The 19,757-nt window shown below is 37.0% G+C and overlaps 2 protein-coding genes across 2 annotated transcripts in view; both read left to right on the top strand.

Moving 5' to 3' along the window:
• LOC144434260 (vasoactive intestinal polypeptide receptor-like) overlaps positions 1–3,245 on the top strand; it is a 49,076-nt gene extending 45,831 nt beyond the window's left edge. The window contains exon 12 of the mRNA XM_078122714.1: positions 720–3,245. Coding sequence (XP_077978840.1) covers positions 720–1,364 — 645 coding nt within the window. The 3' untranslated portion in view covers positions 1,365–3,245. The remainder of the gene's footprint in view (positions 1–719) is intronic.
• A 6,040-nt stretch (positions 3,246–9,285) lies between these two features.
• LOC144433565 (allene oxide synthase-lipoxygenase protein-like) lies at positions 9,286–19,754 on the top strand. The gene is made up of 12 exons (XM_078121883.1): positions 9,286–9,777; positions 12,312–12,356; positions 12,746–12,871; positions 13,256–13,353; positions 13,743–13,878; positions 14,232–14,324; positions 15,098–15,312; positions 15,891–16,150; positions 17,762–17,850; positions 18,597–18,770; positions 19,066–19,229; positions 19,640–19,754. The coding sequence occupies exons 1-12, from the start codon at positions 9,286–9,288 to the stop codon at positions 19,752–19,754; spliced, it is 2,007 nt and encodes a 668-aa protein (XP_077978009.1).
• The last annotated feature ends 3 nt before the right edge of the window (positions 19,755–19,757 follow it).

The following is a 19,757-nucleotide window of genomic DNA, read 5'->3' as shown; positions in this document are numbered from 1 at the left end:
CACCTTCACTGAAAGTTCGATCCACATTAATTTTCATCATCAATGTAATTCCACCATCCTACTGCCAAATTGTAAATCGTTATGTCTGTCTTTAGATTATCGAAGAGCCAGACTTTAGGGTGCGTGTCAATAGTCCACTGTATAACTATTCACTATAGTCACTAGCTTACAAAGATATAGATTGTTTTTTCTTGTGAGAGTTAACACACGTATTAGTTTAACCATTTTCACAATACTTTGTATTTTACATTTACTTTAGTTTACTTTACTTTACTTCGATGGTATGAATTGTAATAGCCTAGAGTAAAGTCAAGCCGAAATCCCCACGCGACTTGGCTCATTTGAAAAGTCACGTACCATTGTTGCGCGACCCACTTTTCGTATGAATATGGCAAAAGTGAATTGGTGACGAAACCTTGCTGCGAACAGATGTTGAATTTCAAAAATTAAATATTAAGTATTTTGCGTGAGACTTTTTTAATTTTAGGATGTCCGTACTTGATTTAGTGTTTTGATACTATTTTTAGGGTGAACTTCATCCTCATAACGAACGCATTTCATGTCCATTTGTAGTAAAACGTGGTAAAATGAAATGTCCTCAGCCGAAGGAAGTCAACTCTGAAAAGACGCTGTTTCACAAATAATCTTCCATTTAATCTACACAGTATCTAGCTCTGTTTCATGACACTAAACATGCCATTGGTCTATTTCGTTGATAGGGATTCGTGGTTGCCATCCTCTACTGTTTCATGAACGGCGAAGTAAAGGCGGAAATTTCCAAGCGCTGGCACGTCAGGCAATTGACACGTGATATCAACGCGAGCAGAAGCTACAGAAATGGACACTCGACCACTTTCAGCAATTTGACGCGGAAAGACTCTCATTCAGCCATGGTGAAGGATTCGCCACAGGGGTCACCCAATTTATCGAAGAGAAGCGAATATATATTGATGATGGGAAATGGCAATGTGGATCCAAATCGAGGGATGACTGAGTTAGAGACAGAACGAAACAAGATTAATGAAACACAAGACAACAATTGTACGGATACCAATGACAACACACCAAAACTGAACAGGACTGATGAAAAACAAAGAGTTCACGACGAGGAAAAACTAGAACTTATTCTTGATATTAATTCCGAGGAAACAGATTCTCCGAGGGTACCTCGTGGTAAAGGAATCATTAAAATGGAAGCAGGACCACACCAAAGCCCGAGGAGATCGCCGAAGCTGAAAACGCACTTCAGGAGCACTGATCAAGCATGTGACTGTTTGACGGCATTGGCTGATGAGGAGGACGTGGATGATGATGATGAACAATCGTCAGAGAGTGATCCCACCGCTATAGAAAGTGTTGTGTAACAGATTACGTGCCGTTCCTGAACAACGTTTTAATATTGATTTCTGCCATTTTCTTGCTAAACCACCCCATCCAATGACAGTGGATAAGACTTGCAATGATGAGTGCACGAACTTAGTTTGTCACGAGTCTAGTCCTAATTATGCGTAATATCTACATGAAAGGATCGCCCAGTATTGCCAAGTTATGGGAACTCTATTTATTCAGAGACACGCCAAAACTAAAGAAAAGTGGAAAACAACAAACGCTTGTTTATATATCGCCTATAGTTTTAAGAACTTCGTAAGTGTAACTTCTTATATGTATACTGTTGTGATGACGAACCTACAGAGTGCGCTTATCAGAGAGTTTCCAGACCGCAAGTTCGTGGTCTGAGTTTTACCTGAAAGTGTGGGGAGTGACGATATAGGGAATCCGTAGCCATTGTATGACAATGTATTATGTGTTCTGATATTAGGTGAAATGGACCATAATTTATTCTTTAACTACGTCATTCTAGTTACTTCTTTGTTAGTGGCAGGTAAAGAAGTGAGACAGCAACCTTAACGCTAAACTATAACTTCTCACCTGTCAAAAGAGGTTACACTAGATTTTGACAAAGATAACTGACGCCCGTGGTATTTCAAAGACGACTGTTTTACAGGGTGTTCCCAGTGGAACTTTCACAATTTACACTCATACATCAATATCTTGCCAGAAATAATGGTATCGATCTCATGCACACCACGTGATATTTGTCTGAACTGACACCTCGTCAAGTTCACCAGAATGTTATTATTGGGGGGAGGGGGTTGAACATTACAGAAACTTAGTCTAAATCAATATCACTGCTCTCATAATTAAGTGAAGATGGTTTCACATTATGAGCACCATGTTCTTATGAGCCAACGTTGCCATTATTTCATCATCATACATATCAAGACACGTTGTCGGATACTACGTATCACACGTTAATGACAAACTAACAAGTCATGGAACTTGACTAGATTAATCATTGCTTTGATAGAGTCTCGGACATGCACAACACATGAGATAATGTTACTTTGAGAATGCGCATGCGAACTACATCTCCAGAAGTATTTCATGGCGATCTCACCTTGGGAACCTCACTCCTCACTACATCGCAAACTTCATGAGTGGCGCGCCACCAGTGGGAATCTTGACAGGCGAATTCGCAACATTATCATCATATTAAATAGCACCACAGTGTAGTAGGAATCTTACTAGACTGTACGATACGTCGTGTCGCTCCGCCCTCACCGACCTCCTCTCTCTCTCTGGAAGGGGTTGACCGATGTGTGAGGGTGCCCCGTCAAGGCGTACCTTAGTCTAGTATCTTACTAACTATCACAAACATCATGAATAGCGCCACCAATGGGAATCTCACTAGTTATATCTACTCTCATCATCGCTGTCATCATTGTATCACATTCTATGTTGGACACATCACAAACTGCATATTAAGAACCCCACTCTGATCTTAGCATCACCTCCGAGTCGGATTAAGCCTATACAACATCTTCCACTATAGGTAACGCCGTATAGGTCTATTATCAAATCGTATCACCTTCATTTGACCGTATATTACCGAAGGCGAATTTGGTATCAATAGATATTTCCATTTGCCTTGAAAATAATGTTCAAAGAATATTCCTATTTAATAATATAGTTTCTAGTACTATATATAATGTATATACAAATTATGAGATATTAGATATCTGATATTTTATAGAAATGTGTCGATGACGGGTGACTATCTCCCCTCTCCATGGTGCATTGTACGAATAAAGACGAAACCTGCCGAGGCTGAATTTAAAGCGGATACTTGTATCAAGTAGAGATAGAGGGGGAGGGGAGGGAGGGAGAGAAAGAGAGCGTGGTGTGTTTCAGTCGCTGTGTGTGCGTGCGTGCGTGAGTGTGTGTGTGTGTGCGTGTGCGTGTGTGTGTGTGTGTGTGTGTGTGTGTGTGTGCGTGTGTGCGCGTGTATTTCGTATACTTGTAAATGACCAACATATTTTTGTAGTCTCAAAGTCGTGTGTTTTACTCGAAGGTTGCCAGAGTACACATTGATGTTTGTAACTTGTCATTGGCAGTTCAATCCTTCAAAACCTCTCAATATTGCATCCGGGTACTGTATAAAGCTGTTGTTTTGTTCGGTTGTTTGTGTGTTATTGTTTTTGTTTTGTTTTGTTTTTGTGTTTTTTTTTTTGGGGGGGGAGTCTTATTGTCTTCTCTGAAGTTGTCGCTGCGATTTACATGTCATTATCCATCGCTTTGACTGTATCCACTCATTAAACATTGTTACTATACATGTACTATTTGACAACTTTGATTTACAATGAACTTTGAACTATAAACACCATTCTATTTTTGGAATGGAAAAAAAATGTTCGTACAATGCATCATGGTCTGTCTAATTTTCACACTCTTTACTATAATTATGATAAAGTTAACGTTATTTATTTGTATATCAATTAAAATGTATCTTCTTGTTCTATATTTATTTGTGTAGTCGATAAATTAAAGCATGTATATACAGTCGTGTGCGCATGTCAGTGCATGGTTTACATACGTACACGTAATCCTAGTTGCTAAGTAACACGTCAACAGTGCTTTTAGCAACCAAACAATATCAAAGTCACATAACTTTCTTATTTTTGTCTTTTGAAACGATGAAATATTTTTTGTAGGATGAATAGCTTTAATTGAATGTTTATAATCTCTTTTTGGGATCGGGTCAAGTCTGTACCATTATTTCAGAGACTGAACCGATTCTTCGTTGTTCCCAGGACAACAAAGACGTTATCGACGTATGTAGGAGAAATAAGATGGAGATATAACATGTGTAAAATCGCTATTGCAGCTATATATTCTCCTGGTCTGCATGTCTTCTTATCAATATAAATATATCATTGTGACTATATCAAAATGACGTCATTTCACATTTCAGGCGAATGTAAGTCTGTACATGTAATGGTCTAATGAAGTATAACATTGACAAAATAATACGTGGATTCGATACTTTATTTTACCCCAGTATATATTGTTGTCGGCGTTCAGTCTAGAACTTAGAAGACGATGGTTTATCTTGCCTTTATGATATCAGCACAACATAAACTCACTTAGACCTTGCCATTGCGTGTTTTGGGTATCTCTTCGATCGAAGCATTCGGAGTGCTTTTTATATATTATCATGTTGTGAGTGAGTATCAACAAGTATCGACAACAAGAAGAAAAAAACGTAAAGAAACTTTAACTTTGTCCAATCTCAGTGAACTCACGAGTCCATTGCAGCACTGAGAGTACGTGAACAACAGAACAACGCCTTTGGATGTAGTTCGATGTGTGTCACAGTCTACTGATGAATAGGTGTGTTGTTACCTATACAATGATACCATGATATCACTGGCGCACAAATGTCAGGTTATTAAATGTCTTAATTACTACATTAAAACATATCAAGCATATAGAAATAATATAGAAATATCGTGAACATTTGTATACGAACTACTGAAGTGTGTACTGAAATTATGTTTGTACCCTACTCACTATTACATCGACTTTTGTTGTAAGTATTCCAGTGCACTAAATGAAACATAGGCTGACAACAGTCATCCACGTGACACACGAAGTGTTAAAAGTTCAAACGTCATCTTTGTGTTCAATCTCGTTGACAGTGTTGCTTAAAGTGTTCAACTTTGCAGTTACAAGGACTCTCTTAATTATTTCTTGGTTAGGTTTACCTGAGAAGCTATTTACACCACCCTATGTAGTTACTGTCACAAATATCACACGTTCGTTTGACAAAACTATAAATTGTTTATTTGATGTTTTTTTCTCAGTCTAAAAATAAACCACATGATTTAATCTCCTACCCTGTACATTACAGGCAAACCAATGAACTTAACAATCGAATGAATTGTATCATTTGAGTTGGACTATGTAAATAGCTTTCCATGTACAAATAGATACCTAACAATCACGTGATAGATCAGGACTGATTCCATTGGATGTTTCAGCTGACACATTTGTGACAATACAACTCCAGACCTTGTCTACTCTATGAATTGATAGTCATTGGTATTTGCCAATATGTAACTAATATAGCAATTACAATAACATACGTGCAACTGTAAGTTAAACAGATTTATAACTGGGGAGTAAAATGTAACGTTTTCAATGTTAAGCTCTGGTAGCCACTCTGTGTCAGAGAGTCAGAACTCTGTGATATTGAGTAAACTGTACGATATGTAATTATGTGACTCTACATAACCTCAAACATTATAGAAGAAGTGTCACTATGAAAATAGAATGTTGCTACACTGTGGCTAAACTTGGTAGACATGATTCTTAACTCATGAATATTAATTAGATATGCTAATTCACAACTTGAAGCTAAAGCTTCAAACCAGTAAAGACTGTGGTTAGCCGATTGTACAATTGTTTATCAATATATTAGTCCAACCATTATAATTATAAAGAGACGTTCATAACACTAAAATCACGGCTGCGGTGATCTATAATTCCATGAAAATTTACAAATATACATCAACAATTATTACAATCATTTCAATAACAAAAACACGCACACAGAATTAGTACAAGCGACTGAAGACAGTGTATACAAAATGTGCGATCAACTCTCTCGGGGCTACATTTTTTTATGAAAGTTCTGTAATTTCGTACCAGAAATGTTTCCATGATATTATAGCTATAGTTGAGACCTATCCAAGAACCACAAAATACAAAAAAAAAATCTTGTTTAGACAATGTTGATGTAACAGCACATGCCACAGAGGGTAAATCTTCTGTCATGTGAGTGACATATTATTTGTTTGTTTTTATTCTCTCCACACATTTTTTTCATGTTGTCTTGTACAGTTAGACCACTAAAAACAATGATATGTCACCTTCTACCGATGAAATGAACGTTGTTTCCCATCGCTATCTTAGAGATGAATATCAATTAGGTACGTCATGGACTGTGACGTCACGAGTTAGTTGTACGTTACTGTGACGAGGCATTTCAACATTACAAAACAGTGTTTGTCTTTCTTGCACTGAGTTATGGCATCCATATATCTTTTACGAGATAGAACAATAGAAAACATTGACTTTTTTTTGTCAATATTATTTCTCTAGAGATACGTAATTGTTGCATTCTAGTAATGGGTCGTTCTTGTAGTCCAGTCTTTAATGACAAAGTCACATAATTAATTTATCTTCAAAGTTTTGTATTATCTTTTCTGTCTACGTCTTGATAAAATGTAGAGATAAAGCAGGCATCGGTAGTAGTATAATTTCCACGTTGTGAATCATTTGTTCTATATAGCCACCAAATCAACATGTAAATAGTATGTACCAAAATTGTAAAACAACCTTGTACTTATAAAAGTTATGCTATTTAATCAAATGTTTATAGTGCATAATAATGCATTACTATGTTATTTTGTCTTTCAAAGCTTTTTGTTTCAAAATGTGTAGAGTACACATGCATATTTAATCCGAGCGCCATGCTGGTTTCTATATTTTTTGTGAGTGGATTTTGACAAGTTTATGTTATTGTAATACAGTATTTTCTATTTTAGAATAAAAGATGTCTAAAGTTCACATGAGATGTTAGTTCTGTCTCGTTTCTCGAGGGAACATTATCAAGCAGTATCTGTCTGTATATCTATCTATCTATCTATCTATCTATCTATCTATCTATCTATCTATCTATCTATCTATCTATCTTTAGACATATCTATCTATCTATCTATCTATATATATATATATATCTATGTGTCTGTCTATCTATTTGTCTATGTATTTGAATGTGTGTGTGTACATGCGTGAGTGTGTGTGTGTGTGTGTGTGTGTGTGTGTGTGTGTGCGATGGATGTATGGATGGATGGCTGGCTGCATGCATGGATGCATAGATGGATGGATGCATGCATGCATACATGCATGGATGGATGGATGGATGAATGAATGAATGAATGGATTGATGAATGGATGGATGGATGGATGGATAGATGGATGGATGTTCAAAGAAGCCAGCCAACACTGGGGTGATAACATATTATTGACAGTGGAGAGACTATGGTTGCAGATATTGACAGTGGCGAGACTATGGTTGCAGCTATTGACAAAGGAGAGACTATGGTTGCAGATATTGACAGTAGAGAGATTATAATTGTAGATATTGACAGAGGAGAGACTATGGTTGCAACTATTGACAGTGGGGAGACTATGGTTGCAGCTATTGACAGTGGAGAGACTATGGTTGCAGATATTGACAGTGGGGAGACTGTGGTTGCAGCTATTGACAGTGGGGAGACTATGGTTGCAGATATTAACAGTGGGAGACTATGGTCGCAGCTATTGACAGTGGAGAGACTATGGTTGCAGCTATTGACAGTGGGGAGACTATGGTTGCAGATATTGACAGTGGAGAGACTATGGTTGCAGCTATTGACAGTGGGGAGACTATGGTTGCAGATATTGACAGTGGGGAGACTATGGTTGCAGCTATTGACAGTGGGGAGACTATGGTTGCAACTATTGATAGAGGAGAGACTGGTTGCAACTATTGATAGAGGAGAGACTGGTTGCAACTATAGGCATTTTCTTTATATGATTCTGACTATACAATTAGCTATAGTACCTCGCGCTTACTGGCAATTTATAAAGTCACGTCGTGGTTGTTTCGATCATGGAAGTATAACCCACTTCCATGTTTCGATAGACCCCATGACTTACGGAAGGGTCACTTTAATACTCGTTGTCTCTTGAATGTTCCCCCATGGCGACATCACAAAGAAACGTGACCATGCAAGTACTTGTAACAACCTCAGACCACTTGGTCTGAGCTTAGAGGAATTATACAAGGTCTGTTGAGTTACGATGTGTTATTCTATTGTGTCGTTATTGAACGATTACCCAATTATGTACACAGTGTACATGTAATTATGTTGACCTTGGAGTAATTATACTGTAAAATTACTCCAAGTGTTGACACATCAGACTAGTCCCTGAATCATAAACGATTGTTAACAAAATGTTTGAAAAGGGGAAAAAATAAATTATGAGCTTTCAAAAACGCTTTTTTCTTGTTTGCATGTATGGTAACCATAGTGGGGTAGAAACACAGTCATTCCTACCTCCATGAGGGCGTCTCCACTGTCCATGCATTGTACTTCCACTGCCTATGGTTTGAAATACAATGGCAGTCTATTGTTTCTATCGTGTATTATCTGTTGTTTGTTCCGATTCACGACTTAAATTGTGTACAGGCATGGGTTGTATTAGAGAGGATATACATCAATGGTACAGGTAACACGTCCCCCACTGACGTCATAAATAACTCAGAACATGGAGCTAAGTATAGAAAATCAAACTCAGATTGTTTTGTGTTCTAACGATGTGTTTAGTCATGATCAAATCTTAATTATTCATTTAAAAGCTCGTGTTACCATGAGTAGTGTCAAACAGTTGTCACTTATTGTTGTTGTTTACTTGACAAGTAAAAGTGGGAAGAACCATTCTAAACTAGGGGTTGCCGTACGAATAGATGCATAGACCTGATATTGTTACAATGTTTTACGAAATCGAAATTAAACGTCATAAATTCTAACTTTGTGCAAGGTAAGGGCGCTTATACAATGTCAGTGTATAATATATCTCTACATTTACTATATTGATATATCAGACGACACTGCAATGTACATGTACGGCCCCGCCATTTTGAAATGGTCGAGTCTATAGAATCGTCAATAAATTCCTGTTTAGTGGTACCACTCTTAATTGTCTGTGGTGGTACGATGTATACATCTTTATGTTTTTCGTAGCGTTACAGGCATTGTGTGCTTCTGGAAGAAATCGTCGGTAGTATTAACTGGGGTAAGATTGTTTGGAGGGTTTTAACATTACCGGTATACGATGGGTAATTCATGTACAAGTAAGACGTTCCCTCCGTCAGATTACATAGTGCATGTACGGACTGGAGACTACAAGGGGGCAGGGACTAATGCCAATGTGTATATCGTATTACACAACGACAAGCACGACAGATCGAGAGAACTTCAATTGGACCATACCTTTAAAGACGATTTTGAGAGAGGGAAGTTAAATCGTTTTCCAATCTATAATCTGGCTAATTTTGGCTCCGTTGTCAAGATTGAATTGTGGCAGGATGGGTCTGGAATAAAATCGGATTGGTACGTCGATCTGATAGAAATTCTCAACCCAAACAGTAAACAAAAATCCACCTTTCCTGTACAGCGCTGGATAACAGACCAACGTCTTGTGCTTCAAGAATTTGACTGCAGTTTGCCGCAATACGATCCCCATCCTGAACAACGACATCAGGAATTGAACAAGAAGAGGATGCTGTATCAGTTTGTATGCAAAGCTGAAGGGTTACCACCTCAGGTGAGTTCAGGTGCCAAGACATGGTTTAAATATTGTCACTGGCCAACAAGGCTGACTTGCGTTCTACTGCCAAGGACAAATCAATTCGTCCTTCATGTTTATCACAACTTGTGACAAGAGAACTCAGCTTGGTCGACTATATTATAGCCGAATAGTAATAGTAATATTAGAAATTCAATAACCATAGACAGTGGTTTTCCCTTCCACTGTCTATATGTAGTTCCAAAGAATCTATATAATCGATTGTACATGTGTCTTAATCATGATGTATGTTTTAATGATAGTTGGACGGAATGACTCTGTCATGGAAAATTGGGTTGTGTATCAGAATAAGGTACGCGTTAGTCGTCCCTTAATAACTCCTAGACATTCAAAAGACAGTGAACAAGGTTTAAATCCAAAACAGAATAATTAAGAGTTGAGAACAGAGAGAGAGATTGTGGATTTATTTATGATGTAACATTTTGGCTACTGGTATACGGTAGACTGAATCTACCACTCTTATCGATTCGCCAATTGTTGACGTCTTCTTCAGACCAATAGCCTTCAATAATGGTCTAAGATTCTACATACAAGGAATGGTAGGATATACACTACGAACTTTTGACTTGGGATTCTTTTTTCCCGTAAATTGGATCAATATCTTGACCTTGTTTACTGCTAATTCTAACACCCATTTTATTTAATTATCTCATTAAAGTCACACCTCTTGCATGTCCCATCGGGACAAGTTACCTCCCCATTTCCGTTGTTACTTTCTTTTCACTTACTTTTTTTGTGTGCAAGCTATGCTATTTATTATGTAATGTTCTGAATGCACTTACTGTTCTGATACCATCAGGCTGTAAAAAAACGGCCGAATTTATATATTGCCTTCTTAAAGACCTTTCCCGTACATACTTATTACTTTTATATTCATTAAATTTATATTGAATTCTACACATACAAGTACTCTGTAGTACCTTTCAATTACTGGTCGAGTTCCTCCATATGTAGGTTGATCGAATTCGTAACTGCACAGAGTTCTTTTGATTAGATTTGATTAAGCTACTTTATTAACCAAAACGACTGTAAAGGTGATCAGGAATGTGTCATGGCGTTGTTAAAACATCAAAAAACAACAAAGACAAAATATACACACCCAGTCATAAAACAATACAATACTGTGTAATACAGCAGACGAGACATAAAAGGCTTCACTAAAAATCACACATTGAAAACATGCCTAGGTAATATTCTGAACATGCATGGCTCTTAATTGGAAAAAAAAGCTATTTTGACTCTCATTTGAATCAGACGGTCGACACTGACTGATAATGTCGTAAAATACGTCATCATATGTTGGCCACTGATGTACACTTATTCCCCCCCCCCCCCGTCGTTATATTTGTTCATCGTCGAAAATTTCTTTATAATATTCTACTCTAAGTAGTTTTTAGCTACTGGTTGAACTACCAAAGGTCACGTACAAGCCAAGAAATGAAAGAGTGCCGACTTGAAATTAAGTTATTAAGAACATGGCGACAGTTCGTGAAAAGTTACACGTAGGTGATAGGTTTTCCTATTAACTTTAATTTCATTCCCCATTATTCACGTACGGAATAAGAATAATTAAGGGATCCTATTGTTATTCCAATGTCACGTGATAAATAGATCAGTATAGATTATTATTATTATTCGTGGATCTGGCGGGATTGCGGATGATTGTGAAAAAAACCTTATAATTTATTCACAATTTTGAGAAGTGGTGAAAATGATAGAGGTCGCTTTGAAAGTTACTAATAGTCGTGAAAATCACAAATCCAATGATAGAGTCAAGCAAAATTAAACAAAGTTTGATTTTGAGATCGGAAAAACACAGTAAAAATTGACCTGTGAACTGTATCTTAACCTTTAACTTTTACACAGAGGGTGACAGAAATGCATCTCATACCACAGACACATAATAACGTATTTTAAACATCGTCCGATTTCAGCAAAGGATGTTTGAAAGGTCAATGATCTAATGAATTATGAGCAAATAAAACTACTTGTAAAGATTTCGACATGTCGTTTTAGCTAATGTCTTTCAATTTAAAATGTTCGCACTAATGCTCAGATACAATGCTAAATTTGTCTTTTTGTATTGTAACTTATAAAGCCTCCATGTGTGCATTACAAATCTTAGCATTATAAATATAGAACCCTTCAATCGTATGTAAGTTATAACTTGATTTGAATGAATATTTCAACCAGTGACAGTTTTACTATTATATCCGTGTCACCACTCGTAAGTCTACAGAGTTTAATCAGATTACAATGCCAGAAATGAAATCAAATGGAAACCATAGGCCCAGTGGTCTGCCTTTTGATTGATGTACTACGCCCTATACTACCCCGGTTCAAATGTAAGTAATTTATGGCCACTGCAGCCATCTATCGTCTGTGTGTAGCAAACCTCCATCTTCTTGTTTGTGTATGATGTATACTGGTAACTACTCGCGCAAATCAAACACGACGGTATGTTAAATAATACTATTTTTTGGTTTCATTAGGTGAAGGAAACTCCCCCAGATGAAGAGTTCTCCGATGACCACAAGGTAAATAGTAATCTGTGACTGTCTACCAATTATTGTTAAAAGCCCACACCCCATATCACACGAATTAATAGTACCGGTAATGGCACAACTATTAATATATTTTTTTTTTCGCAAAACTTAACATTCAAGATAATACGCTATCATTTATATCTTATATTTCACAACTGAAAATATTGTTTTTTTATTGTTGTAAATTCTGCATGTCATATTATCTGAATATGTTCGACATGGAATATCCGGTAATGTTTACAAAGGAAAGACTAGAATACATAACATAAGCAACACCTTGATTTGAACATCAACTTGCAAGTCTAGATTAACAAATTTATTTTCATACCAGAAGTGTTTTGTTTCTTATGTTTTGTTTTTTTAATTTACCATTTTGCCAGTGGGATATCGTAAAAAATAAAACCCAATTACTGCTACAGAGTAAGATTATCAACATGACAGCATCACCATGGCAGAGTTTGGATGACCTGACGAATGTGTACCGTAACAACCTACCAAAACCTGCAGTAAGTCAGTCACGTGATTACTTGTATTTAGAATAATCGTAATAAACATGGTTTTCACTGTTCAGCGAATATGTGCGCGTGCGCGTGTGTGTGTGTGTGTGTGTGTGTGTGCGTGCGCGCTTTAAAAATAGACCCTCTAACAACGTTGGTGGAGGGTCTATGCTTTAACACATCGAAGGAGATATTTCATAATTGTGTAACATTGCCACGATAAACCCCTTCCACGCATGCGTCAAACCTAGACATGTGTAAATATGTAAGTGAGTGAATTCGAAACAAATGATTGTATGACTTACTTAATTAAACTGTATGCATATTAACAACAATGGGTATACAAGTGGAGGAGAATATTTTGATTTATGTATAATTTATTCATAACAACAGGGAGTAGACAACTGGAAGAAAGATGTTGAATTTGGCGCACAGCGACTGACTGGTTGTAATCCCACAATGATAAGGCGATGTGATGAGATACCTGAAAAGTAAGCTTTAGATATAGAGTTCAATATTTTCAGAGTATTATTGAAAAAAATAAAGCTAGCTGTTAATCATTACTTTGACATCCGTTAAATGCTAAAAAGCTTTCTGTGTCTTCATCTGTAGATATTATTATTCTTTGAATTTCGTCAAATTCATCTCTATCAAGGTTTTGATTGAACATTTTCGTCAAGGGTGAAGTTACAGACCCGGTTTTCAGAAAAATATTTTTTTAGAACATTCCAGAGATAATATTTAGATATGGGGAACAAAGGGTCATTTTTCTGTTGTGGTTATTTTATGTTATTTTATGTTGGGTTGGGTTGGGTTGGGATATTGATAGCTGAAATCTATCTTTGACGACTCATCACATGTGTTCTATTTCTCCACGCAGTTTTGGTGTGACTAATGAAATGATGAAACCCATTCTACAAAACTTGACATTGGAAGAGGCAATCAATCTAAAACGTCTATATATAACAAACTATTGCATTTTGGAGAATTTATGTTTAACTGAAAAAGAAGCCAAGGTAAGACCATAACTCGCCATTACCCGAACCTCAGACCACTATAGAGTTCTCTGTAGTGGTCTGAGCCCGAACGAACGAAACCTTTCCGAATATGATTCGTCTTGTCGGCGTTCAAAGGTAAGAGTCTATACCATTGAAATATTGTAACTTGATGCGTCTTGTTCAGGACAATCTCATAATATTTCAGTTGGGGTTAGTGAACCACATTCCCTTGTTCTCGCAAGTGGCTGGATGTGTAAGCAGGTTAGGAGAGTATATTTGCTTCCACGGACACCAACTCATTTGTCAAGTACTAGACGTCTTTTTTCAATCCTCGCATCGTTAATCTTGAACTTCTTTGTCATATTTTGCAGATTTGTTGTCCAATTGCACTATTCTTTGTCAACGATGAGAAAAAGTTAGTACCAGTAGCTATTCAGTTGAATCAGGACAAAAATAGTAACCCGGTAAGTGATCTATTGTACGTCACCACAAAACTAAGTATTAACAAGGTGGGGAATTTATCCCAGTGAGATTAATCAACTGCGGCAATGTTTCACTCGTAAATATAAATGGTCCACATATCATACGTAAGTGCACTACATCCCAATCCCAAATATAATGACGCCTTTATTTCCTGGAGTGATGTTTCGCCTTTGACATAGTATCTGGATATAAGCTGTCAAATTTAATCTTACGTAATGGTGGCAGGAAGTAAGTTGCACACGGTACCATTGCATGCAAATTAATAATTTGAACTTTAGTCCAATCAAACATCTTAAACATACTATCACGTGTATCATTTCAAGTTAGACAAATGAATTGTAACCTATAGTCTAGTCTAGTTGTACATGTGCTTTACATATTTGTAACGGCCCAGTTTCTAGGGTTTTAGTTTTGGGTATTGTTTGAATAGATTCAGATTGGAACGAAACTCTCTTAAAACCTGAGTCCTACTTGCTGTGTCAGTGTTCAGTGATTTCTAGCCTATCTCTTCATAGAAAAGTTAATCTCCCTGCAGCTTGTTACTATAATAGAACCGTGTTGAGTGACAAGAACTTTAAGATGTTTGCATCTTTAGAAAGACTCGGAAGAAGGGCTACGATGTAGATGATGAAGCCAAAAATTGTGAAATGGTCTATATTCTTACGTTATTCAAATAATTATTTTTGAGATATTAATACCGATGGGTGGTTATAAATCGTACAACTGTAATTGGTGGTTTTAAATCTCTACACAGGTGTTCTTACCCACTGATCCAGAGCACACCTGGATGTTAGCTAAGATGCATTATAACGTGTCAGATGCATCCATTCACCAATCCTGTACACATCTCGGGTTCTCGCATCTGGTCATGGAATCCGTATGTGTTTGTACGCATCGTAACCTTTCACAATCACATCCTATGTTTCGGCTCCTAGCACCCCATTTCATGTACTTGATAGCAATTAATAGGTAGGTATATAGTTTTTTCACTTGTGGTGCTATTGTGGGACACCAAATGACATTTGCCGTGCCAGTCTTTGTTTAATCTTGGTTAGCATATGAATGATTTTCAGCAAAAACTGTTACAAACAATTTCACTTAGCAATTGATTTATTACACGTCACTGGGCAACCAATAGCCATTGATTTGTGTAGTGTATATGTGTCTAATATGACATGAGAGAGAGAGAGAGAGAGAGAGAGAGAGAGAGAGAGAGAGAGAGAGAGAGAGAGAGAGAGAGAGAGAGAGAGAGAGAGAGAGAGAGAGAGAGAGAGAGAGAGTTGTGAATATTGGTAGTACAACCGTTGTATTGAATGTAAATAACTTTCTACATAGTTTACATTAAACATATCTTTATCTTAGAAGTTCATGATTTAATACAATTAGTACTCGAGAAATAAAACTCACATTTCCTGCATATGCCAAAATCGCTACTACTTTCATTCAGTCGATTGTTGTAGACTTAACTCTATAAATCTGAAGCTATGAATTAAATATGACTCAGTTTCTATTTTGAAATGATCGATGTATATTTTTTGTCATTATAGTCGAGCACTTTCCAAGCTAGTTATCCCAGGTGGCTGGGTTGACTGTTGTATGACAATTGGTCACATTGGTATGTACGATATAATCAAGAAATTGTGGGCCAATTGGAGACTAGACGTACAAGGAACTTTACCCAAAGATTTGGAAGACCGAGGTGTTATGGACACTGAGTCGCTACCGAACTACCACTATCGAGATGATGCTATACTTTTGTATGATGCTATAAAGAACTACGTTACTCGAATTGTACAAGCACATTATGGTAAGTTGTGACTTATATGAAGTACATATCACGTGACAGTCATAGTAACTTTTCTTACACCACTTCACATACCCCTTAGTTTCACGAGCACATTATTTACACGATTGCATCGATATTGTGTAATATTGCACTGTTTCGGTGCAATATCCAGATATTGCACTGGTACGATACAATAGTAAGACATTGCTCTACACTAGAAAAATTATGCATTTGTATTGAACATTCAATATAAAGTTTTAAGAAAGAATAGAATGAATAACACGCTTTTTATTTTTTGTATTTTTCATTCTTCCGGGGTTTGCATTCAAAACTAACTTTAATGCAAACCACATAAACAATAAAAAGCTAAAAAAGTAAACCAATGCAAAAAGTATTGTAACCAGTCTCAAACTTTAGAATTGTCACTTCAAAAACAGATTCCAATACTTAAACCTTGTTTACATCAGAGCTTTACAAAAATATATGCTGATCAAATTCGAGGTCTTTTTACAGGTCAAACATAGAACTATAACACCACAGTTTAATGGGATAAAATGTGAATCGACCTGACAATCATACGACATAAATAACAGTGTCCGAATAATGGCATATTAATAAAAATTGTAGCTAAAGCCAGGCGCACGAGGCAAAATTCACGCGAGGCCAAAATATCAAACATGCTAGATATTTGGCTCACGGCCACAAATTCTCATTAAGAGTTGCCCGCACACGAGTGGAATCGGTGCGAGGAAATTGCCACGAGTGATATTTTGCTCAGCTGATTCCTCTGGTGTGCGTCTGGTTATAATCCGACTCACGGAGTGGCGATAGTGATGACCAATTGATCACGTGAAATCACGTAGGACTTTGAGGCCCGCAGAGCCGGTTTCACGTCTCAGTTGTGGACAAAACCAAAATATTCAGAAGGTGACAAAAATTTAGAGGACACGAGAGTTAAATTTTACTCACCAGTCTGTTCCTGAAGTCATGGAGAAGCCAAACTAGATTACCATCTACAAACGCCTCCACATCTTATAGTGCCCTCGGCATGGCTGTCCTCTCACATCAAAGTCAAATGCCGGAATGAATGACAAAACTGATAGAAACACGTGTTCCACAAGTGTCAGATGGTTGACATTAATTGGCCAATCACTGACCTGCGCAATGACTTGCTAATTTGTGTACACATCCTCAAACCCAATGGGCCAATTTGTGACCACACACAGGTGTGTTTGCTAGCTGTCCATTCAAAATACTGATCTTCCCGACCCTTTCAGTAGTGTGAGGATTCATCTTTTAGATGGTGTTATTCAGCTGTCGATTGAGCCAATATATTTTATCTTTTGATAATAAGTTTGTAAACACGTGATTGGTGTGAACGTGGTGTAAAGCTACTTAAGTTAATGAACTCGAGTCATATTTTAACCATAATACATCTACTGAGTTTCCCCCCCCCCCATACAATGTACGTTTGTTTTTTAGCACTTTTGATAAAATAGTTGACGTAGAGCTCGTTAAAACGTTTTAAAGAACCACAAACTGTATAACAGTATGGATATAGCTAGCACCTACAAGAAACTCTGGTAAACACGTTTACAAAATCAACCAAACCTTTTCCTTTTTTACTTGTAGGCGATCCAGACAATATATTGAATGACAACGAATTACAATCGTGGGCAAAAGAGTTGACAACACCAGTACCAGAAGGTTTTGGAATTCAGGTAGGACTAATTTTAACGAATTGTACACGAAATATGTTAATATTGATAATCTTAAAGTCATATTAAGACCTACGATAGGTAAAGATGTGAAACTCCAGAACCATGTATTTCAGTGAATATAGTCATTCGTGAGTTTTGTCGACGTCACATAGTACTCGTGGCCCATCTTTCAAATCAATGACACTATACCTACATACAGTATATACCGATTCAAGCTGTTTTACGATGACAAAGCCTACCAAGAGATCATGAAGAAATGACAAAATCCTGAAGAATTGCTGTATCATACTACAAACCAAGGGCTTGTGATAACAAACGACCAAGTCCACAAAATGATTGTTTTGTATTACAGTTATGTCAATGTGGCGTTGACGCTAAATCGAAGGGACGGTAGTGAGGCGAAAAATGTCACTTATTAAAACATAGTTATATTTTTTGACACGGTCCTAAAATTGCTTTCCAGAAAAATGGACTAATATATGGTACCATGATTCAATGGGCTCCTCGTATATATATACATATAGATGATCGGACTAGGCAGTCTTTTACATTTCAATTCAACTGCCATGCTACTTTTAAAAAAGGTTTAGCTACATGTAACCGTCACAGCTTGATTGCTTCCGTCGAAGATTTTATTAAGTTACATACATTAATATTTTGCATATGAATTCTATCGGTCACTATATGACCAAACCCTCAACTTCAGTCTCAAGTGACGTTTGTTCTTCATTCTCTCATCTCTACAGGGTGTTCCTGGTAATGGACAGTTTACATCGACGGATGAAATTATTGTAACATTAGCATCCATGATATTCATCAGTAGTGTTGGTCATGCTGCTTCTAATTTCTCCCAGTATGACGAGTATGGTTTCCCTCCTAATTATCCTTGCAAGCTACTCGGTGACCCACCCACTTCAAAGGTAAGTGTAACGTCATCTTAGACTCTTGCAACTATTCAACACAATGTACACGATGACCCATACCTCCCCCCCCCCCCAAAAAAAAAAAAAAAAATTGCTGCATTTGTCTCTCTCAACTATACTACATTTCGACTCTCTGGTATTATTTTCTCTAATAACGATTATAAATCCCTGATTACACACCCTGGCTGATGTAACCCTCTCCTTATGCCAACCAGACTACGTGTGTGTTCGATCCGTTACTAACGGAAAATACAACTTCCAATGTATTAATATCAATATTCGTGTTTTCCAGGAGGCTCTTTCTGAGAAGGATGTATTGTCCCAGCTACCAAATAAACAAACAACACTAGACATTATGGTGGTGACAAGACTACTCAGTGACAGAGGAACGAATGCACTCACTGACTTCGAAATCCAATATCAGTACGACAAAATTGGTGTTCAAGCTGTAATAGAGTAAGTCATTGTCATGTACATTTACAACTTTTATCGGCAAAATATAAATTAATGTATTTACAGATGAGATTATAATTTTACTGAATAGTGATGCTACACTCCTTAACGCAGACGTCTGGTAAGGACACACGGTGCAGTGTAAGTATTTGATAGCAGTACATGTATAAGATTCGAGCCAAAATGACTCCGAAATTACCCCCACCCCAACAACAACAACAACAACAAACATACACGCAAACCATGATGTTGTCATTATGTTTACCTTTAAATGCGATATTCCGTCAGCTTGTTCCGTTTCGAAGTGACCGTACAGTTAATACAATTTTCAAAATTGTGATTTTGGTAAAACCATTGACCCTCGGTAAAACCCACTTCATACTATGTATGACAATTATTTTATTTATTTTCAGATTTAAAAAGGAATTAAGAAAGATTGGAGATATAATTTCCGAGCGCAATAAGTCACGTGGTACACCGTATACATACTTACATCCTAGTGAAATACCAAATTCCATCAGTATTTGAAGA

Source organism: Glandiceps talaboti, chromosome 4, assembly GCF_964340395.1.
Source record: "Glandiceps talaboti chromosome 4, keGlaTala1.1, whole genome shotgun sequence".
NCBI classification, from domain to species: Eukaryota; Metazoa; Hemichordata; class Enteropneusta; family Spengelidae; genus Glandiceps; species Glandiceps talaboti.
This window is presented reverse-complemented; position numbering and strand designations above follow the sequence as displayed.